At 32.7% G+C, this 24366-nt stretch overlaps 1 protein-coding gene across 5 annotated transcripts in view; it reads left to right on the plus strand.

The window, feature by feature from the left end:
* The window catches only part of LOC148623592 (uncharacterized), a 95433-nt gene that overhangs the window by 32542 nt on the left and 38525 nt on the right, over positions 1-24366 (plus strand). The window contains exons 14-24 of one of the 5 annotated variants that reach the window (XM_088565513.1): positions 1235-1312; positions 4908-4967; positions 5727-5798; positions 6532-6591; positions 6972-7106; positions 11738-11789; positions 11998-12135; positions 15686-15768; positions 15950-16077; positions 16711-16734; positions 20934-20987. In XM_088565513.1, the coding sequence (XP_088421639.1) occupies positions 1235-1312; positions 4908-4967; positions 5727-5798; positions 6532-6591; positions 6972-7106; positions 11738-11789; positions 11998-12135; positions 15686-15768; positions 15950-16077; positions 16711-16734; positions 20934-20987 (884 nt within the window). Of the gene's footprint in view, positions 1-1234; positions 1313-4907; positions 4968-5726; positions 5799-6531; positions 6592-6971; positions 7107-9510; positions 9671-11737; positions 11790-11997; positions 12136-15685; positions 15769-15949; positions 16078-16710; positions 16735-20933; positions 20988-22039; positions 22157-24366 lie in introns of those variants that run through there. The other 4 variants (XM_088565514.1, XM_088565515.1, XM_088565516.1 and 1 more) reach the window with 4 other exon arrangements.

Genomic DNA, 24366 nt, shown 5'->3' on the forward strand with positions numbered 1-24366 from the left:
ATATTGAACAATTGATAACAAAAATACAATATTGAACTTCTCACAGTCAACTAGTGGATTTCATGCAAGGTGTCAAATTTCATCAAATAATGGTTTTAAATCTGTCCAAGGCATCAATTCAAAATGGGATCATAAAAATTGACAAGATTTGAGCTCTTCAGTATTTGTTCAAGTGGAACTGCATTATTCAGGGACATTTAAACACAGCTTACATTGAAAGGAAAGTGTAGTTATATTATAACAATGTCCTGATTGTGATTTATTTGATTATATGAATGATGCTATCATCTTAGTTGCTTAAGTTATAAAGGACATCATTATTTCAATAAATGCCCTTTAATTTCGCCATAGTCTGTGTCTGTTCATGTTTTCTTGGTTTATAGATAAATTCGTTCTCTGATCCCAGTTTTACAAAATGAATATTTGTCCATTAAATTTTATGTAGATTAAGTGAACTTTGTTTTTTTTTAATGTTGTAAGATATCAGTACATTTTAATGTATTTTTGTATTAATTAAGTTTTCCTATTGTTGATGTAAAGTAGTGGGTGGATACTGAGCTTGATATCAGTATAAAACCTTTGACAAGTAATTACTTCTGTAGTATTCATTCAGATACACATGTATTAGAATTGTGAACAGCCATATTAAATACATGTAGTAGTATACTTTAATGCTTAAGTTTTAACTTTGATGCATGGCATTGGTACTTAGTTTTGAATCCAAGATAAGATTTATCATTTAAATATGCTATGTGTGCTTCTTATTTTCAAACTTATGATTTAAGTATGTTTCTGTAGAACTAAAATTTCATAGTGAAGGGAGTTGCTCACTATAGGAGTGCTTTACAACAATTTTAGCTCTTCGTGATTTTTAAGAAGTTTAAATGTTCATGAATAGCATATGCTGAGTGAGAATTAACATGGCAGAGACTGCTGTTTTGGAACACTGCTATAATATACAAATACATGTAGTACAAATTTTGACTCTTTTCAAATACTTAATATTTGTGCCCCCTTTATTGCTTTTCACATCTCAAGGTAGAAAATTGGGTAGAAAAACACAAATATTCTAAAATTCTAAATCTAATTCTAAATAAAATACAGAAATTGTGAGAAATTTGAAGAACTAATAAAATTAGGTTTTAGTATTGTATGAAAAATTGTACAACACACAAAGAATGGTATGTTGTAGGAAAAGTAATGGTTAATTGAAATCAAGTTTGATATTTTTCAGGATGCCAGTGTGACTTTAATTCGAGAACTTCGTCTAGAGATAGATCGGTTGAAACAAATGTTAGCTGCTACTCATATGGTAACACTCTATCATCAATGATCTTTACTAATGTCTGTAGTGTTTTACTAATGTCTGTAGTGTTCTACTAATAGCTGTAGTGTTTCACTAATGTCTGTAGTGTTTTACTAATGTCTGTAGTGTTTTACTAATGTCTAGTGTTTTACTAATAGCTGTAGTGTTTTACTAATGTCTGTAGTGTTTCACTAATGTCTGTAGTGTTTTACTAATAGCTGCAATTATTTAGTTTTTACTACATGGTTGTAATGCTTGCTGTCCATGGCATTTCCTCCTTTTTCCTTCTAAGATACATTTCTGTTTTACATCTGGATTATGGGGGTAAAATTCAAGGTAAGGATGTTTTTTTCCAACATACCAAAAAAGTCAGATAATCACTGCACTACTAATTCACTATCATGGGAAAATCAAAGGGTACAAAAATAAGCATATAATGGTATGGCTCTGTGTCCTCATCATCTTCTGTATACACTTAGTTATTTTTTATGATAACTTGAACATTAATTGGTTGATTTTTATTTAATTTTATAACGAGGTTTCAAGCCACAATGACCCAACCATTTAAGAATTACTGGCCAAAAAGGGGCAAAATACAAGCATTTCATAGAATTTAGCTCTATAACTCCAGTAAAAGCATAGAAATATCTATGATATTGTTCCAAATTATTCTATTCCACAATGGTTCTATGTTTACCATACATTTCAACAATTTCTGCTTTTTTGGTTGGCTCCGTAAAACCAAGTCTGGGTTTAAAACTTGAACCTTTTTGGAAGTCAGGACCAAAAAGGAGCCTTAAAAAAGCATTTTCCATATGTCTGGACAATAAGTTGAAAAGTGAATAGATCTCTTTGAAATTGTGTTACAAGGTTCCATCTCACAAAAGGAAGTTGGATTGATTTTAGGGGTTGTGGTGAGCCAAGATTAAGGGACCACAAATGGGCCAGAAACAAGTATTTTCTAAGATTTCTGGATAAAAACTTCAGTATAACTTAATTCAGTGTTGTACTTGAAGCGACTGTAATTAAAAGTAAATGTAAAACAAACAAGTGGAGAAATGGTACATACAATAAAGTCTCTCCCTATTACTTATACCATATACTTACATGTAAATACCCCTGCTGTCACCATGTCTCATAATTTGATATACTTGTTAAAAGCATGTGTTCTACAGCTAAATAGAGAAGTAATTTTAGTCTGATGAATGACATCTGCACAAACAATGGCAAAAGACTCATTCAAACTATGAAAATGGTCGAAGAGGGTAAAAATCAACTGTCTAATATGGAATCATTGAGAAATCAACATGAAAGAAAACTAACTTTATTTTAATTACACTTTTAAATGATTAAGAATTTATATGTGGCTTGTTAATTTGAAACTTAATGAAAAAAAAAATGCATTATTAATAGCAAGCGCCGCAAAGCGGTGTAAGCTCTATGGTTATTTCGTGTATTTTCTAAATTTCCCTTAAGTTTGCCAGTATACTAACGAAAAAGAAGTCATGTTTTGGAAGTAACAAAAAGTGACTGTCCTTATGGAGAAAATTCATCTTTTCCTTCAATCAAACACATAAAAAAAAATAGGTTAAGATTACGTGTATCTCTGCTGTTCCAATGTTGCTGTTGTCAAGAACCTCACCCACCTTGGAAAAAAATATAACTCCAATTACATTAACAACATCCAAGCATAGCTTTTCTAAGATAGGAAAGGCAATCATTTTCTTGTTTGGAATTTGCAGCTGTCGTCTGAATTTTGTTTACATCACAAGATATGTGCAAAATATTCCTACCACCTGTGGAGAACTAATATTTCTGGTATCTGTACAGATTGATCTGACAGGCCAAAACTGGATGTTGCTAGAGATGCCCTTAAGGGAAAAAATGTAAAGTATTGTGAAGTGTTATAAAGTTATTGACCATTTTGAAAGCAAGGAGAAGGGGGGGGGGTATGGTATTGAAATTTGGGGGGGAAAATTGTTTAAGTTATTCATTTATTGAAGAAAAAACTCCCCCATTAATTAACAAGGCAAATTTTCAAATAGAAATATTGATTTTGCCTGCTGCTTAAATATAAATAAACATATTGCACTTCCAAAGCAAAAATTTTCATCTGGGTCGACCCCCTCTTTGTAATGCCCATTATTATTTTTATGAGTCTTGCACAGATGGTACATGTCTGGTAAGGCTCACAGTGCTCGCTGTATTAGGCAATGCCTACCCCATATTATAAATATATGATGTGATATATACATATTTCTTATCCTCTCTCTCTTGTATCCACATTGTCATTGAAAGAACATTTTCAGCTCTTCCATACAAAGGAAACTGGTTTCCTCATTTATATACATATTTTCCAAAATTTGCAGTATTACATGCTTTTTTCCAAATTGCATGAGCCCTTGGCCCCTTCCCAAAAACAGGAAAAATTTTCCCAAGGAAAATCATTGAGAGCTTGCTGCTAGCAGTAGATGGCTTTTGTTCGTAATTAAATTGTACTCTTATGCATTAGTGTATAAGCTTAATTTCTTGCTCAAGTTTATATACAAACCCACAAAATTTGTGGGTTGTCCTGTAGTGTAAGAGCATCAATGTTGTCATCTGTAGAAGTTAGGTTTCCCATAATGATGTGAGTATAACTGTACAGATTTCTAAATAGGTTCCCCTATAATGATGTGAGTATAACTGTACAGATTTCTAAATAGGTTCCCCCATTACAAGATGAGTATAACTTTACACATTTCTAAATATGTTTCCCCATAATGATGTGAGTAAAACTGTACAGATTTCTAAATAGGTTCCCCCATAACAAGGTGAGTATAACTTTACACATTTCTAAATAGGTTCCCCTATAATGACGTGAGTATAACTGTACAAATTTCTAAATAGGTTCCCCCATAATGATGTGAGTAAAACTGTACAGATTTCTAAATAGGTTCCCCCATAACAAGGTGAGTATAACTTTACACATTTCTAAATAGGTTCCCCCATAATGACGTGAGTATAACTGTACAAATTTCTAAATAGGTTCCCCCATAATGATGTGAGTAAAACTACAGATTTCTAAATAGGTTCCCCCATAACAAGGTGAGTATAACTTTACACATTTCTAAATAGGTTCCCCCATAATGATGTGAGTATAACTGTACAAATTTCTAAATAGGTTCCCCCATAATGATGTGAGTATAACTGTACAAATTTCTAAATAGGTTCCCCCATAATGATGTGAGTATAACCGTACAAATTTCTAAATACGTTCCCCCATAATGATGTGAGTATAACTGTACAAATTTCTAAATACGTTCCCCCATAATGATGTGAGTATAACTGTACAAATTTCTAAATACGTTCCCCCATAATGATGTGAGTATATCTATACAGATTTCTAAGTAACTATGATATCTTATGAAATTGTACATTGAGGTTCTTTACAACAAAAGTCAGATTTGAAAATTTCCATGTGTGAATATCTTATTCTTTGTTCTTTTGTGATATTTAAAAAAAAAAGCTTGAGAAATTTAGAAGATATAATCTACTAACCAAGCTAGTTCTACCTTAGTATGTTTTGTCTTGGCCTAGATCTAGATGTTTTTTTTTGCAGGGGTTTTATCCACACAATGATGTGATGTATGTTGTTCCATTTCAAAAGTCACATGAAGAGGTAACACTGCAGTATCACTGTTTTCTTCAACATCTATCCTTCATTCATTTCATCATTGATTACTTTTAGTATGTTGTTTTGGTGTGATAAGTCAGTTTCATCATTGATGACTTTTAGTACTGTGTTTTGGTACAATAAGTCCATTTCATTATAGATTACTTTTATTACATTGTTTTGGTATAATCAGTCAGTTCAGTCATACCTGTACTATAATCAGTCAGTTCAGTCATACCTGTACTACAATCAGTCAGTTCAGTCATACCTGTACTACAATCAGTCAGTTCAGTCATACCTGTACTACTATCAGTCAGTTCAGTCATACCTGTACTATAATCAGTCGGTTCAGCCATACCTGTACTATAATCAGTCAGTTCAGTCATACCTGTACTATATGACAAAACATGTTTATGTTATTAAATCTTTCTGTAAGTGTTAACTTTTAGTTTTATCAAACATTTGTTGAAAAAAAATTGTTTTGGGTATATAAAAGCACAAATTATGATAAAACTTGCCAAATACCTTTGTGTTAGTAGTCATTGCCAAACTTGAAATGATTTCAATTAAAGAATTAGTTCAAGTTATAGATCATAATTTTTTACATTTATTCCAAAATTGATTAACAAAACCTTCATGTCACTAATATTATGGTTAATAAACAGTAACACTTCAGTGTAAAACAAATTTTTTTTCAGCATTTTAATATCAATGAAAAAAAATTGTATAGTAGTCAAAGGGAGATAATTTGATATTTTTATTCAGGGAGAAGGTCTGGTAACATTGAAAGACAGTGATTCTGCTTTAGAAAAAGAATTACAGAAACAAGAAGACAGGGTGAGTATGATTCAGCATGTCATTGTCAGAAGATTATCCTCAGGGTAAATATGTTTCATCCTGTAAGTATCAGTTAAAGGATCCACCTCAGAGTGACTATGTTTCAGTCTGTCAGTATCAGTTAAAGGATCCACCTCAGGGTATGTGTGTTTCAGCCTGTCAGTATCAATGAAAGGATACACCTCTGAATAAGTATGTTTCAGCCTGTCTGTTTCAGTTGAAGAATCCACCTCAGGGTAAGTATGTTTTAGCCTGTTCATATCAAAGGATCCACCTAAGGGTAAGTATGTTTTATCATCAGGGTAAGTAATTTTCAGTCTGTCAGTATCTGTTAAAGAATCCACCTCAGTGTAAGTATGTTTCAACCTGTCAGTATCAGTTAAAGGATCCACCTCAGGGTATGTATGTTTCAGCCTGTTAGTATCAGTTAAAGGATACACCTCTGAATAAGTATGTTTCAGCCTGTCAGTATCAGTTAATGGATCCACCTCAGGATAAGTATGTTTCAGCCTGTTAGTTTCAAAGGATCCACCTTGGGGTATGTATATTTCAGCCTGTCAGTTTTATAAGTGTACTTACCTTATACCTACAACTTATCTATTAACAATAATTATCATTTTTTAATTATCTGAAGTCAAAACATGAGGTAGGCTGTTAGTGCTTAGAATCTGAATTTGGATGTCTGAATACTTATGCTATGCTTACTGATGAGATTGTGGTGTTTCTTACATAGGCAAACAAATTAACACAGACATGGATAGAAAAATGGATGGAGACCCATGAAATTATAAAGGTAAGTTACCGTAATTTCATGCAAAATAGTAGAGACTAAATATATGTCTGAACTAAGTATATTTGGAAGTATGAATTTTTAGTATGCATTAATTAAAACTGAAGTTTCATTTGATATTATGAGGTTTAGATTATGTTATACAGAAGCTAAAAGTAACGTACTGAAGGAATAAAGTTATAGGAAGAAGAAATATGTTATTAATTAAATATCTGCTGTATTGAGACCATATATAATGATATTGTCACAGCTGGGGCAAATAGTATCAGTGTTAGTGCCTATCTAAACAGACTTAGTTTAATTTGGCTTAGTGGTCATTAAATGGAAAAAATGACATTTTGTGCCATAAAATCAACAGTGTCCTTCAAAATTTAATTTTCTAGGAGTCTGACTTGAGTATTACTGGTCTACACAGAAAGACAAGTTCTATGGGTGTTTTGATAGACTCCCAGATGCCACATCTGATAGGGATGGATAGTGATATCCTCAGTACTGGAGTTGTTATCTATCATTTAAAGGTATGTTTATATAGTAATGTATCATTTCAGTATCTTAATGCAATCTTCCAGACTACACAAATATCTGTACATTGTATATGGTTAGACAATATATGGACAGCCCAACCTTCTGTACAGTCAACTGGGATCAACTAGTTGGATCTTAGGAGTATTGAGATCATGTGTGTATATTGTGACAAAATCTATAAATTAATTTAAATAGGCAATGATTTGAGCTTTATTTGGAAGAATAACACAAAATGATGATTTGATATGCTCAGAAGTGGATATCATTCAATGCCTATTCAATTTCCACCTTTGATATACATAATATACACAAAGTTCACATGTTTATAGAATGGCAATTTCCACTATCAGGTGAATACCCAGGCTTAAGCTGTACAGTTTGGTCATTAGGGTATTTTTTTTATATAACAACAAAAATATTGACGACTTTGACGTAATCCGCTTCATCCCATGGGGGACATAGGGTGACTGCTGTGGCTTTCCATCTCCTTTCTTTTGCCAGTACTTTAATTTCTCCCCAGGTCTTTCCAATCTTCTGGGCTTCTGTATTTAAATCTTGCCTCCATGTGTTTTATGGTCTACCTCTTTTTCTGTGGCCTTGTGGGTTCCACTCTAGAGCATGGCCTGTTACATTTGTACTTCCTTTCTCAACATGTGTCCAATCTACCTCGATTTTCTTGATGTAATTGTTGGCATGACCGGTTCTTGTTTGGTCCTTTGCCATCAGTTGTTATTGTTGATTTTATTTGGCCACTTTATTCCAAGGATGTTTCTTAGGCACCTGTTTATGAACACTTGTAATGTTTTGGTGGATGCAACAGTAGATCGCCATTTATCCTGCAATGAGGTTATTTGTTAAACAAATAAAGGTATACGGTTATTTTTTTGCTGTATCCGTACATTAGCAGGTCATCGACTTTCTTTTTTCTGGTATGCGTAAATTAATCATGGCCGCCACCACAGATACGATATAAACAAATTGCGATTGCGTATCCGGTTAATTTTTTTTTTTGCTGTTTTGTTTCGTTTTCACCTGAATGAAATAAAAGATTTTATATAAACCAAATAATGATTTTGTTTGTATTTTTTCACTGTGATATATATGGCAAATCCCAAATCTTGTTCAGATTTGATTCATTATCAGTTTGCAGATGACTTCCCCTGTCATTTCAGTCATGTCGGACTCAGAGTGTCCGTCACAATTTAACATAAACTGGTCCCCACTTAAAGAAATTGAAGCATTACAATATCATAAAACTCTTGAAGAGACAAATGACCAGGAAACTGTTATGGTCTTGGATTTATTACTGCCTAAGATAATGAATCAGAGGAACACTACATTATAGATCTGCCCATACAACTGCCTCCTCTTCTTAAAAAATCTCAATCAAATATTTCAAATCCCAAAGAAACTAGTGCACAAATTTCACCCCTAACTCTACTGCCATATACCAAACAGAAACAAGTCAGCTTCCACCTTCCTCGCGAAATTCAAAACTTTAATGTTCTTAAAATCGACTTTACAACATTCAAAATATTTGTATTTATTGTTCATTTTAATTATTTGTCTCTTAGAATTAAATAAATTTTGATACATCGCTTATTTTCTTCAAACAGCTTTGACGGATTATATGGTGCGGATTGAATTTCAATGTTTACTGAGTCATGTGCCATGCGTATTAATTTTTTTCTTTGGGTTTAACGATCGGGGCTCCTCAGGGGATATGCATTTTAAAATTTTATTTTAAAAATGTACACACGCACAAAACTATTAATATAACAGGATAAAAACAATATAGGTACATTGTCGAAAATTATTGAAGATATGTGTATTCGGCTTGGAACAGGGGAAATAGCTCGGTGGAGCCTCACATTTCCTACCCGTTCCGTCGCCTCATCACATATCATCAATAATTTTCGACAATGTACCTATATTGTGTATGTCTCTGATCCATATAAAAGCACTTATTTAACATTAGAGTTGAAAATTCAGATCTTTGTAGATGTTCTTAGTACCTTGCTCCTCCAGATCGGCTTGAGGATAGCAAAAGCTTGTTGTGCTTTCTTTTTACTTGCTACTATGTCTTCATTTGTCCCTCCTGTTGTACTAATGACACTTCCAAGATAGGTAAATTGATTTTGTCTTTGTTGGGTTGATGTATAGTCCAACCTTTTTGGCATTTGATTCTAGGTTGAAGGCCTGTTCTTGCGAGTCTTGGTGGCAATGTGAAAGCTGGCAAATATCATTGGCAAAGTCTAGGTCTTCAAGACATGATTGTAATGTCCATTTAATTCCCATAGTTTGACTACAAGATGTTTTGCTGACCCAATCTATGACCATCAAAAAGAGAAGAGGAGAGAGGAGACATCCTTGTCGAACTCCTGTAGACACTGGAAAAGGATCTGTTAGGTTCCCACCGTGGATAACTTGACAAGTGAATCCTTCATACAGCTGACGAATGATGGATACAATTTTCCCTGGAATACCATAGTGTCTGAGAATGTTCCATAGTACTTGATGGTCTATACTATCAAATGCCTTCTCAAAATCAATAAATGTAAGGAATAGTGATGTCTGCCATTCAATAGTTTGTTCTATAATGATTCTTAAGGTGGCAATTTGGTCAGTACATTATCTTTTCTGTCTGAAACCAGCTTAGCTTGTTCATCTTGCAATATGTTATCAACTTCATTTTTCATTCTGTGTAAGATGATATGGCATAGTACTTTGTTAGGAATGGAAAGCAAAGTTATACCTCTCCAGTTTCCACAACTAGTCCTGTCTCTCTTTTTAGGAAGTTTAACCAAAATTCCTCTGCTCCAGTCCTCAGGTATTTGTTCTTCCTTCCATATTCTGTTCAAACTTGTCGATTGAGATAGAATCTAATGCTTTCATTGCTTCCAGAGGGATGTTGTTAATTCTGCCTGCTTTGCCATTTTTCAGATGTTTAATTTAATTAATTTAAATATTGGGATCATATAAATGGTATGGCATGGTCTTCTGTATACACTTTGTTTTAGTGCGATAAGTTCAGTATTGGTTGATCTTTATAAAATTTTACATCAAGGGTTCCAAACTACAAAAGGAAGGTTGGTATTGATTTTGGGGTTGAGGTTCCAACTATTTCAAGAATTAGAGGCCAGAACAAGCATTCATAGAATTTAACACTAATACTCCAGTAAAAGGTTATGGATGTATATGGTATTGTTCCATAATGTTCTTTACCACTAAAACCAGACTGGGATTGATTTAAGGGGTTTAGACTTGAACCATTTAGGAATGAGAGCTGTGAAAGGGGCCAGAAACAAGTATTTCCCCGAAGTCCAGACAATAAGTTGACTATAAGTAAAATTGAAACATTACCACAAGGTGTCATACCACCAAAGGAAGGCTAGGATTAATTTTTGTGGTTTAGACTCAACCAATTAGTAAAAAGGGGCCAAAAAGGCAACCAGAAAGAAGCATTTTTCTGATACGTTTATATGATAACTTAGTGAAAAGAATTGTTTGCTTTGAAATTGTACCACAAAATGCTATACATCTGAAGGACAGTTCATAATTCAAACGCTTTCATAATGATGGAGAAGATATATGAACAAAGCTGTGATAAAAAAAAATTAATTGGTATGAAGATAAGTGAAATGATAAAAATGGACTTACTGGTCTTAAATTAATGTACCTTGGTAAAAAATGGACTCGCTGATGTTAAATTAATGTACATTGGTAAAATGGACTCACTGGTGTTAAATTGATGTACCTTGGTAAAAATGGTCTCACTGGTCTCAAATTAATGTACCTTGGTAAAAATGGACTTACTGGTCTTAAATTAATGTACCTTGGTAAAAATGGACTTACTGGTCTTAAATTGATGTACCTTGGTAAAAAAGTTGCAGTATGCTCTATTTGCAAATTCATTACATAAACAGTTAGATCAAAGCACAGAGGGCACTGAACCTTGGAAGTCATCAGATATTTATAAGTATTCTTAAAAACTTTTAAAGAGGCTAATCATAATCAGCTGATGGCAATTTGTTCTTTCTGTATTTCTGAAATGATTAATTATTTACAACAGGATCAGCGTGTTAACCACTTCTAATACCACACATCTACACAATACTGATGATTCAAAATTTCATTTAAATTTCATTTCCATTTTTTGTCTCATTTCATTTCGTTTTTATTTTGTTTCTCAATGTGTAATCTTGACAGCCTATTTTTAGGTTTAAATGTAGCCAATCACATGGAATCCATATACATCAAAGGCATTGATAAGATGTAGTTCAAACTTCTATATTATGCATTTTAATTTTTCTTTGACTATCAATTATGGAAAATATCATTTTAGTTGTATACTGTAAAAATGGGCAGTGTATTTGTTCCAAAGAATTAATTTGATACATTTTGATATTCATCCACCAGATCTCTTTCGTGGTGGAAGTACTTATAATGCAGTTATCAACCTGATGTCCTCTTGATCGACATCAGATGGTTAAAAGACTCAGAAGTCACATAACTTCTGAGTAAAAATAAAAAAGAAGGGACATGTTTATGATGTAATTCCCTGGTAGTTATAAACAGAAATTGATACATTCTATTGACATTTATTACTAATTTGTTTTAACAGGAAGGTAAAACACTTGTTGGAAGAGAGGATGCTAAAAGGGAACAAGATATAGGTATGATATACTACCCAATTCTTTACAATGAGATCTATATTTTAAATTTTGTCTTGATTTAAACTTTGTCACAATGGTAAATAAATGATTTTGCACAAATTTATTTCTATGGAAATTATTCATCTTTTGTTTTTAAGATATTTGTGATTTACAAAAACAAAGCAGAATGCAAATTAGAACTGAGTTATACTGAATGAAATGATTTCAGTTTTGAGTGGACCAGGAATACAAAGAGAGCATTGTTTCATCAAGAACTTAGGTGGCAGTGTGACATTATATCCTAACAGAGGTTCCTACTGTATTGTAAATGGACTTGAATGTAAAAATCCTATACTTCTGAAACAAGGTGAGCGAATTTACAAATTCAAAATTCATAGTTTTTACACATTTAGTGATTAGTTCAATTTCTTGACATGTTGAGTGATTTTTTGTTATAAAGATACAAACCATATACAGTTGAACCTTGTTAAGTTGAAGTCGAAGGGACCATGGAAAAATGTTTTGAGTTATCCGAGGTTTGAGTAATCCAAGGTTGATGGTAAACCCGAAATACTAGTAGTTTGGTCAATGATTGTTTTTGCATTTACATCATTTGTTGTGCTTGTACATGTACTTCACTTAACATGGTACTTCGTAATGTCTTGCATTTCATATCGAAAGATTTTTTTTTGCATATTTTATATCATGTTTGAAATACTCAACAGCACCGAGTGTTTTATTGAAATTTCCTTTTTATTTTTTCTACATCGAAAATGTCCATAGTTCATAACATGCGGCTTTGTTTGACAAAAAATCAGGAGTATTGTCAAACCATGTGCTCTGCATTATTACAATAAATTTCAAATTCACTAGCGAAACGAATGTAGTCGTTGAAATACACTTACTATCGTCTGTTTGATGTTTCATTAAATAGTCAGATATCGTTACAATTCATTTGTATTTTTTACAAATTTTTATCAAAATATCCGATATCACTGTTAGTGTTCATTCCAACGTGTAATTAATAAAATATGTTTGTTTTCACTACACGTGCAATTTTAAATTAATTAAGTACATAAATCAAGCCATAAAGAGTGTCAACACATTATTTTTGAAAGCCATGCTAATCGTTGATAAAACACAATTCTATCATGATTTGTAATAAAACAATCAGTTTTCCGACTAATTAGTTGACTTCGAGACATCAGGGTTAATTAACCTCAAAGTCCTATTGAGGAAAGTGATTGATTACCTTGAGTTATCTTAGATTTCGATTCATCTGAGTTCTAGTCAGTCAAGGTAAAATTGTATTGGAGTAAGGGGAGTTTTGCTGGGACTTTGTAATTAGTTCGAGTTATCAAGATTTCGACTGATCCGATTTCGACACATCGAGGTTTGACTGTATCATTGGTTTGATGATGGGATAGGTTTCTGTATGATGACTTAAACTAAAAATTTACATCTGATTTCAAATAAATTTTTGGCACATTTTTACATACAATGTAAAGATGATGCCCACTGTTATTATGGTGATGGAATTAAAGGTCAAGGTCACATTAAAAAAAAAAGGACAAGAAAATTTCACAAAAAAATTACTCTGGATGATAACAATTAGTTCAAACTAAATGTTGGGATATTTGTTTTTAGAATATTGATACATATCAGGTGAGGAAGATACCTATTGATATTTGTGGTAATTCTGTCAAAGATCTAGGTCACAATTGTAAAAAATATATGTTAGAAAATTTCTCAAAAAAAAATATATCCAGACTAGGACTAAAATAGTTTTCATTCAATTCTTGACATTGTTGCATAATTAGAAACCCTGCCATATAAAGGATTGTTCTATAAGAAGTCAAGGTCACAGTCACATAAAAAGTTAAACAAGGCAGTATCCCTAGTGTCTTTAGTTTTTTTATATACTTCCCTGTGACTCTTAGGCTACATAGTTTTGACCACTTGATAGTTTAGAAAAACATAATTCCAATATATTCAATCAAAGGAATAGGTCATAATGTAACTTAAAATTGGCTATTGTGCTCAATTAAGTGAGATGGTCTCAGGGTAGGAGGCTCACCTTGATAGCAGGAAGTCATGGTTTTGATTCGTGGCTGATTCACACCAAAGACTTTAAAATTGGTAGTCACTGCTTCTCGGCCAAGTATGTGGTATTTAATGAGATTGCATGAAGACTGGTTGGCTCCGGGTCAGAAAAATTTGTCCGAGTGGTGTGGCATGCCTATCTGCGAGCTGTTGCATATGTCAGATAGCACAATAAAGATCCGACTTAGTGAGTCAGTCTAGTGCAAATCAGGGTCTGTTTGATGGGTCAAACATTCTGTCTTAAAATGTATGAAATATCTGCTACAGGACAATAAACAATAATCAGTCAATCAAGTGATTTGTCAAATACTGGGTTCAATTTTAAGCGGTCTGTTATTAGCTCACCTAGCCAAAGGCCAAGTTAGCTTATGCCATCACTTGGTGTCCGTTGTCGTCATTGTGGACAAATTTTCAAAAATCTTCTTTTCTGAAACTACTAGATCGACAAGTTTAAAATTTGGCAAGATTGCTACTTCGGGTGTTTTGCACGCAGTGACTGTTGGGATTTTTGATCTATGAAAAAGCATGGCTACCGTTACTAAATATAGAACATAGAAGTCTAAAGGCAGTTTTTTGCAAATAACTCAAAAACTGTTGCTTAAACAAAATTCTGGCAAGGTAATATTGTTCAACATCATGAGAAGGATCTATGCCTAAATTTTCAAAACAATTTGTCAACTGATGTAGGAGTTACAGTCCCTGAAATAGTTTTTTGGGGGCATTTTTTGCATGTGCAACTTTGAAAATTTCAAAATCCATTGCACAGAATTAAATGAAAGTTCGCATATGTGTTCCTTAGGGTATCCCACACAAAATGACTGTTGGGATTTTTGATTCGTGAAAAAATATGGCCACCATTACTTAAAATAGAAAATAGGGGTCAGAAGGCAGTTTTTTGCAAATAACTCAAAAACAGTTGCCTTTCGCAAAATTCTGGCTGGGAGAATATTGTTCAGCATCATGAGACGGACCTATGCTGAAATTTTCAAAACCATTTATCAACTGATGTAGGAGTTAAGGCCCCTTAAACACAGTTTTTGTGGGGTTTTTTTTTTGCATGTACAACTTTGAAAATCATCTTCTCTAAAACCATTTAAGATCATTTAATGAAAATATGCATATTAGTTCTTTAGTGTATTGTGCTCAAAATGACTGTTGTGATTTTTTATCTGTGAATAGATATGGCTGCCTATACTAAGAATGGAACATAGGGGTCGGAAGACAGTTTTTTTTTAAAGAATTCAAAATGTGTTGCCTTTAGCAACATTCTGGTTCAGGTCATGAAAATGCTATTAAAAGCATTTTCTGCATTTGACAATTTAGTTGATTTTAACTTAGCCTGTCTCATTCCTCAAGTTTTTTCAAATAAGCAAATGGTTAACCAGGTGAGCAATTAAGGCTCTCTCGAGCCTGTAGTTTTTGTGTTTCATGGATTTACAGAACTTGAAACAACTTTGAGATATTTTACCAAATGTTTGGCAAGCTTTAATATTTTTCTATTTATCTTGACTAAAAGCAAAACAGATTTTGTGAGTGCATTTGTGAAAATTAATGTGTCACAAATCTATAACTTCATAAGTACAACACAGAAATAAATTTCAGTCTTATAATTCTTTTCTTTTTACACATAAGACCCATTCAAAATACATTCAGATACAGTGAACATTGCTGTCAATGAAATATTGAAGATAGGATGGAAGGTTGGATAACTTATTACCTAGAAGGTTCTAAAACTTAAATGACTTCTGTAGAAGGTTTACTCTTTTCCTGTGAATTATGAAAGTAGTTATAATGCCAGTCATTGTTTGTTGTAGGTGATAGTGTCATTCTTGGTAAAACTCAGATGTTCAGGTTCAACAACCCAGCAGAAGCTGTTGTACTCAGGCAAAGGAGAGCTGTAAGATTTAACACTTTCATTTATACATGAGATAACAATATTTCCTGTTTTCCATTTGAAATGTATAGTTGATGCTACTTATTTATATGAACTTAATTTGTTTAAAGAACTATGTTTTATCTGGTCAGTGTTTAAATCAAATATCCACAGGTATATAGAAATTACTGTGTTAATTTTTCAGTCTCAGGAAAACATACTAGATGTTAGTTCTTCATTTGACATGAATCATCTTAATCCAGTATCTGACCTGGACCCCCACAGATCATTGATGGGCCCCCAACGACCAGTCCCTGCCCCCAGAGTACAGAGGTAAACTATCATCCTATCAGCATATTGCAGCACTTAATTTGGAAAAGTTTTTGTAAGATAACTTCATTTGGCCAGTTCATTATACATCAGTCAGTACCATTGGGTGATACAAATGTTTTCTAATCAGATCATAGATGTTTGAGTTTTTTTTAATGATTGAAGCTAAGAATTTTGCATCAAACTGGGTTCAGTTGTTTGGCTTTTTATACAATCTGTTTGAAATGCTTTGCTGAAAAACAAATTAGTTGAAATAAGGCAATGGTATTTGACAATTAGATTTTTTAGAGTTATTTGGTTGCATGTACAGCCTGAAGAAATGCTATCCATATTTTCTGATTCCATTTTGGATTGCAGCCCTTATTTCAACATAAACATACAACAATTTGGTGTTACATTTATTTGACTTGAATCTAATAACACAGCAGGAGAAATGTCAACATTCAAATCTCTGTATCAATTTTTACTGGTTAAGTATTAGTCAATAAATTGATCAATCATTGAAAAAAATTTAAAAAAAAACTTGTATTTTAATAGATCTGCTGAGAATTTAAAAATAGTTATAAATGTAACATCAATAGCAAGGCGAGTTTTTGCATGTTTGGTCGGGTTCTAATATTCACATTCTGTTTATAGTTTGTATGCTTCCACTGAGTTCTGGTAAGTAAAGAGCTGGCCTATTTTGGGTAATGCTTTTTAGCTGTAAACCCTTGGTGTTAGTATAGCATGTGCATGATAAAATGCTTAATCTTGAGGTTTTCTTGTAATATTCTGTCTTCAAAATGGAAACAAATGGTTATTTCCTTACCCTAATTAATACCATAGAATAAACTCTCTTTGATAGCTATTGCTAAACAACGATTACAATGATTAATTTCACTTTTTGTTTCCAAAGGGGAGATAATTCAATATTGTCATTAACGAGCATGCCCAGCATTTTGAAAACAAAATTAAGAAATAATTTAGTCGCAGTATTGCTTTGAATTAGAAATTTAATTAAATCAATGATTGATGTTTTGAAGAATTTCATAGATACATAACTTAAGTGAAAAAAAAGATAATCCAATACAGGAACTACACTTTAATTGAATACTAGTTAATGTTAAAGGATTTATATCTTTTGGATATAAAATTTTGTTTAAAACAGTGTATTACTGTCAAGTGACAATGTATTGTTATTTATTTAAGCAGTTGTGTACAATTTGTTCTTTATGTGCTCATTAAAGCTTGGGTCTTAAGTTAAATAATGAAATTTTTATACAATTGCAAAAAATTGCGGTTGTATATTGGTATGGCACTGGCAGTCTCAAGTTTGAATGGTGTGTTCATACTTGACCCAGCTGTTTAGGGTTAGACCTCTGCAGTCATGTCAAGCTGTGTCTGCAAAGCATTTTATTATAGTAGCTTCAGAAGTCTGTTTTATGATTGCATGCTTAAAAGTGTTATTATCCTATATATTAATGAATAATATAGAATATTCCTAATGTTCCTTTGGTTATGGATAAAATGTATATTGTACAATATGGTGTGGAAAAAAAGTTAGGGGTATATAAAAATTACCCTGTATGTCCATCTGTCCACACTCTCACATGTTTCATGAGTGAGTTTTTTTTTATGAAATTTCATAGGAAGTTAATTATTGACCAATGGCTATAGAAAGAAATAATCCATGAAAAGAGTTTTACATATCAAAACCTTGTAAGCACAACTCTTCCTTGAGAGCTCAATGAATAATTGTTGAATTCCTTGAAATGATTAACAGTGTCAGGTCACTGTAAGGGGAGATAACTCATAGATGCTGAACATAATGATATTCCACTTATTGAGGGATATTCTCTTGGTGAGCTTGCTCCCAGTATTTCTTGTTTTCATGTTTATTAAATGCTTCAAAATGGTATAAATAAAGCATGTTTGGATAGTGTAGTAAAGACGTAATAATATATAAGGATTGTTTCCTTGGATCATTAGTTACTTATTTGAACCGGTTTCTGTTTTTCTTTCCACAACCAGCTATAAAAGTAGATTTACCACATTTTTTTTACCTAAATAAGAATACATTATACTTTGATAATATAAATATTGGTTAAGGTCATAGATGAAATCAATAGGTCAAGTATTATATGTCACAGGAAAATACTTCAACAAAGAAGTAGGTATTGGAGATACATAAGTTGTCATGACTACAAACACAGCCAGGGAGTTGGTATAGGAGATACATAAGTTGTCATGACTACAGCCAGGGAGTTGGTATAGGAGATACATAAGTTGTCATGACTACAGCCAGGGAGTAGGTATAGGAGATACATAAGTTGTCAAGACTACAGCCAGGGAGTTTTTTAGTTCTGGTTTATGTTTTCCTGATGAAGTCATCTTTTTTTTTGCTGTTGTCATTTTTCTTTGCTCAAAAATTGTTTGAGTTTCTGCTGTATTTAGGTGTCTGTTAGTTTGATACAGTTTTGATAATTAACCAAAATGACTAGATTTATTGGATTTTACATTGTAATTGCAAGTCCATCAAAAGATTAAGGTTAAATTTTATAGCAAGATTTGGCATCTAGATGTGCATTCTTGAAGAAATATAACTCTTGCCCAAAAAGTCCATTTGTAATTTGGGTATTTTCATGATAAGCTTGCTCATAGTAGTTCTTGTTTTTTTTAGGAACTCGTGAGAAAATCTATATTGTGTATTATTATTCCCCAGAAAACCAAGTTTAGATGTATTAGGAACCACTATGTTGGTATGTCTGTCTGACAATTGATCTGTGAATGTACTTAGTAAGCACATCTACTCCTAAAAAGTTAATTTTTATTAGCTCACCTGGCCAAAGGCCATGTGAGCTATTGCCATCACTTGGCGTCTGTCATCGTTAACAATTTTTCAAAACATTTCTCCTCTGAAACTACTGACCAATTTGAACCAAACTTGGTATGAAAGATCTTTTGGGTATCATGCATAGAACTGATGTTGGGATTTTTGATCTGTCAAAAAGCATGGCTGCTGTTACTAAAAATAGAACATAGGGGTCAGACAATAGTTTTTCACATATATCTCCAAAACGGTTATGTTAAGCCCATTCTGAAAGGAATAAAAGTGTTTATCATGATGAGATCTATCTGCGGTCAAATTTTCATTTTAATCTATAATCCATGTTGGAGTTATTGCTCTTTTTCAAAGTTTTTTTGCTCTTTTTAATGTTATTTCTTTCAAAAATCTTCTCCTCTGACATTATTTCACCAATTGAAACAAAACTTGGTATGAGTGTTTCTTGGGATATCCTGCATAGAATTGAAGTGGGGATTTCTGATCCGTCGAAAATAATGGCCACTGTTACTAAAAATAGAACATAGGGTCAGAAGTAGTTTTTTCGCATATATCTCCAAAAACCGTTAGGTTTAGCCTAATTCTTTCAATTGCTGAAATGATTCTTATTTTTAAAACTACAAAAGTTTTCAGGCATAAAATTTGTCAGACGCCTTCTTATAAGAGTTACTGCCCTTGACAGGGGAAAATGACAGGTTTTTTTTACAGTTTTCAGCCAATGTCTTGAAAACTATGATAGATTTAGACTTTCATTTACTAAAATGATCCTTATGATAAGTCCTATCAAAGTTTTCTTGAGTCAAAATAGTTGGACAACTTCTTGTTTAATTTATTGCCTTTGAAAGGCAAAATTGAACCAGGTGAGCGATTCAGGCTCCTGGGAGCCTCTCGTTGAACTTTATATCAAGGTAGAATATCATATAAAGTCATGATTTAAGGTGATTATTTTCGGTTGCTTGAAAAGTGCTGTGATCCAACTTTAAAGTTGACATGGTTAGAGTTTCAATGAAGGATTTAGATGTGCGAAGTAAGAAGGGTGCATATGAAGGGTTTCGATGTGCAGAGTACAAGGGTGCCTATGAAGGGTTTAGATGTGCAGAGTACAAGGGTGCCTATGAAAGGTTTAGGTGTGCATAGTACAATGGTTTCTATAAAGGGTTTAGTTGTGCGAAGTAACAAGGGTTCCTATGAAGGGTTCAGATGTGCAGAGTACAAGGGGTCCTATTAAGGGTTTAGGTGTGCATATTACAAGGGTTCCTAAAAAGGGTTTAGATGTGCATAGTAGAAGGGTTCCGATGAAGAATTTAGATGTGTAGAGAACAATGAGAAATCTTCTTTAGTGATTTTTGTCTAAGCTTTTTAAAGTTTTGTTTAAAATTATCACTGTTGTTGTTCCTGGTTTATACTTAGACTACATTTAGGTAAAAATATGTTTTGAATTGGGGAAAATGTAAAAGGTGCAACCTTAAATGGCAGGGAAATTTAAATCTGATAAAGGAAGTGTTTGTGCTGTGCTGAGTTGTCCTGCTTTGGTCATATGACCAAAGACAATTTAAGTGATTCCTGATTGTATGTATATTTTTCAGTAATACAATAATGTACTATGTTATCCAAATAAAGCTTTGACAAAGTACCAGTAATAGGTTACAAGATTCCATTCCTAAAATTTTGATATCAATTTGTATGTATTAAAATCTTGGGTTTTCTTAATTTTATCATACCAGTTCTTTTCTTTTCAAAGACTGTGGAAATAGCTTATACAAGATATCATTCTTTGCTGTATGACAAGATGTATGTCATTAATCACTTTGTAATCTGGTTCTTTCTGTTGCTCACTTAGCATGATTCCATCAATAGTCTTAAATATCTTTATGTTTATGACATAGTCCTGAATAAATGTATTGTTATTGTTGTAATCTAATTGGTGTGGTAGCAATTATTGAGGAGCTTTGATTGATTTTTTCTGTTTTTATCTTGTAGAATAGATTACCTGTTAACATCTACCTGATTCAGGTGAAATTGTTTTGTTTATTTATAGCTTACAGCTGGAGAGCCAGTACCAGACAGAAACGGAGAAGATAGAAAGAGCTAAGTAAGTACAGTACTGCATACACTCATGTGTATACTATGTCAATTCCAAATGCTTCACAGGGAATGTGCCACTGAACATTGGCCTTGTGAATGTGGTAAAAGCTAGTACATGTACTGGTATATAAATGGGTATGTTTTTCCCAAATTCATAGTATATTGATGTGTAGGTCAACAAAACCTCTGCTTGCATTGACAGCTACTTAGCACCTGGGATTGTTTTACATTTTAGATAATTTACAATTTACTTCAGTTTGTTTACCAAATGAGTTATGACTAGTCTTCTGGATTTTTCTTCCGTTTATTGAATGTAACTTTGAATAATGATAATTGTATGCATTTTGTGCATTATTGTGTGTAAAGCAGTTGTTGTGTCTATAATAAACTTAAGCCTCTATGCTTTAGTGTGTCAAAAACTAATATTGTGGCCACACTTACCCCAAGTGAACAGATTTCAACAATTTTGGTCTGAACATGCTGCACTTGGCAAGCTCATCAAACATGTTTATCTCTACGCCTCAAAGAATCATCAAAATCAGTTAAACAATTCAATTTTTCATTCCTAAGTTTTTGTTAATAAATCATTCATTGTGAATTTTTGTATTTTTTATCAATTTAGATCGAACATCAGTCGCCACAGCCTTTAAATTAGTAAAGCCTGATGGCATGTGCAATTATCTTACACTACCGCAGTAAAATAGTCCCATTGGCATATCCCATTTAGGTTCAAATACAGAAATTAGGTCCATTTTACAGGTAAATCTAATATATCAAATTTAATTCTATGTTATTTATGCCAATAAACAAACCCAATAAACAACTTTTACTGTGAATTAAATTTGCTGATTAATTAGGAGTGTAAATTTGTATTCACAACGATCCAATTAAAAATAGTTGACTTCTAACCATTTATCAGTACCTGCTTATGTCTAAGCAACCAGTCGTTCACTGTCGATATATTAAAGTTGTCTATTTATTTTAGACACATAACAACCTATTTAATGTTTGGCTGGAAATGAAAACCCTGCGAGGCTATAAATATTCATCATAGAAATGAATTAAAAGGAGGAATGCTGAAGCTGTCATTAGATATTTCAGTCAGACCCTGGCAGATCCAAATATTTACAAAAAGGGGGATGTGAATCTGATTAAGAAACTTATATATAGAAAGAGGTACAATGCTATTGTTTGCTACTAATTTTTGGGCCAAATTTTGTTCAAAAGGGTAGCATAAATCCCGATATATCACTCACTGTATCTAGTATTTCTATTACGAGTACCGTTATGTGACATCGGAGGCCCGGAGAAGACAAATAAAAAGGAAACTTTGCATAGGAATTTTGATAATGAATTTCTTGGGATGGTGTCATTCTGACTTCTGATGATATTGCTTTTTTGTAATAATAATTCTATTGGGTTATTTTGGGTATGTGTGAAGATATTAGAGCTTCGGGTGCTCCTGGTGCTCCAAGGCCTTAAAAGTGCATAGCTAGTATCTTCACCAGAAATAATTGTTAAAATTATTATATTCTAAGATTTTGGCGTTTATATTAAAATATGTGTGTCTGGAACAAGGTGCCTAAGAAATTAAGCACTTTAAATGACACATAATTGTCTATGTGATAACTTCAAGCACTTGAGCTATAAAGCTTATAAACCAAGGAATGTAGCTAGTTGAGAGGGATATGCATCTAAGGAGATGATATATTTCATTGAATGTTGCGGCTGAAGTTTGAATTTTGTGACAGACATTTTCGACTCACTGGTCGATAAATTGAATTTTGATTTGGAAATTTAGAACTAGTAGTTTCTTTTTCAATTACCCAGTATGTCAGATAGTTTTGTGTTCATTCATCTAGGCATTCCATGTAAACCGACATTGAACCTGAATATTATGCAAAGTAGAGCACTGCTATGATGCACCATGAATTTGGTGTGTGTTTTTGGTAATGACTTTCGTAATCAGACTGGTAAATTTAAGAATAAATCAGAGAGTCCAATATTAACTATTTACAACAATAATCTTATGTTTAGATACGTTTGAATTTGGTCCTGGTATTTTCCTCTTATCCGGCCCAATTTTTGCAGTTTGACGAATATTTGCGGCGTAAAAACTCAAACAATTGATATAAATTGATTCAGTACATGAGTACTTTGTTTTCTATTTGCAATATTGAAAGGCAAGTTAAGTTATTGAAGAGGAAGAGGCAATTATCAACAGCCCTAAATATTATGACTTTATCAATGAGTAATGAATAAACTGTAGGAGATATATAATTATGATGTAATCTGTAGCTAATATTTTTGGGATGTTTTTTTTTACTTCGATAATGCTTTTGACCTGTCCGTCAGTCGGTCTGTCAGTTCATCTTCAGGTTTCCGGACTTTTTTTCTAAACGCTTGCAGATATTGACATGATTTTTGGTATATAAGATCACCATGATAAGTTACAGGTTAAGTGTATGTTTCATTTCGCTCTGATGATTTTTACTGAAATTACGGGTCTTGAATTTAGCAAAATTCACAGGAAAAATCATTTTCCAGACTTTTTTTCTAAACACTTGCAGATATTGACATGATTTTTAGTATAGGAATTAACCATGATAAGTTACAGGACAAGTTTGTAGTTGGTTCTGCTACGATGATTTTTACCGAAATTATGGGACTTGCACTTAGCTAAATTCACAGAAATAACTGTTTTTCTGACTTTTTTTCTAAACGCTTGCAGATTATGACATGATTTTTGGTATATAAGTTTGCCATGGTAAGTTACAGGTCAAGTGTAAGTTTCGTTCCGCTATGATGATATTTACTTTGGATTAACTAAAACTCAAAGAAATCACAGTCTGGAGTTTGAAACTACCATTCTTAGTAATAGAATTTAGTTAAAAGATAAAGGTCTAAAGCCTAAAAAAGATTCTTATTCCTCTTTTTATCAGGGTCCTTCTACATGTATTTCTCTTACAAATAAATTTACTTGAGTATCCTACATTGGGATGCGTGGGGTATGTGAGCACTCTCACTAAGGTTCTTCAATTATTCTTGAAATTAAAATGGCTGATGAAAAATTCTTTCATTTTGTTATTTTATTTAATGACTATATGAAAGTGTTCACATGCAGGTAAGAAGAAGATCTTTTATTTATCAGTCCCTTTTGACAATATCTTGTGCTGAGTGAAGTATAGTTTTATTTAATTTCAATGCAACTATAGCTGAAATAATAAATGTATAGACTAGACTAATTCAGGTACTTATCTAATTACACATGTGCCTACTTTAAAAAAATCAGTGTTATTTATGTACCAACAGAAAGGCTGCATGCTATCAGATATACTTAGTTCTATTAGAATAACCACTTTCAGAAATAAATAAGTTTTTGAGTG

Source organism: Perna viridis, chromosome 2, assembly GCF_037379345.1.
Source record: "Perna viridis isolate PV_CMFRI_1.1 ecotype Kerala chromosome 2, ASM3737934v1, whole genome shotgun sequence".
Lineage (NCBI taxonomy): Eukaryota > Metazoa > Mollusca > Bivalvia > Mytilida > Mytilidae > Perna > Perna viridis.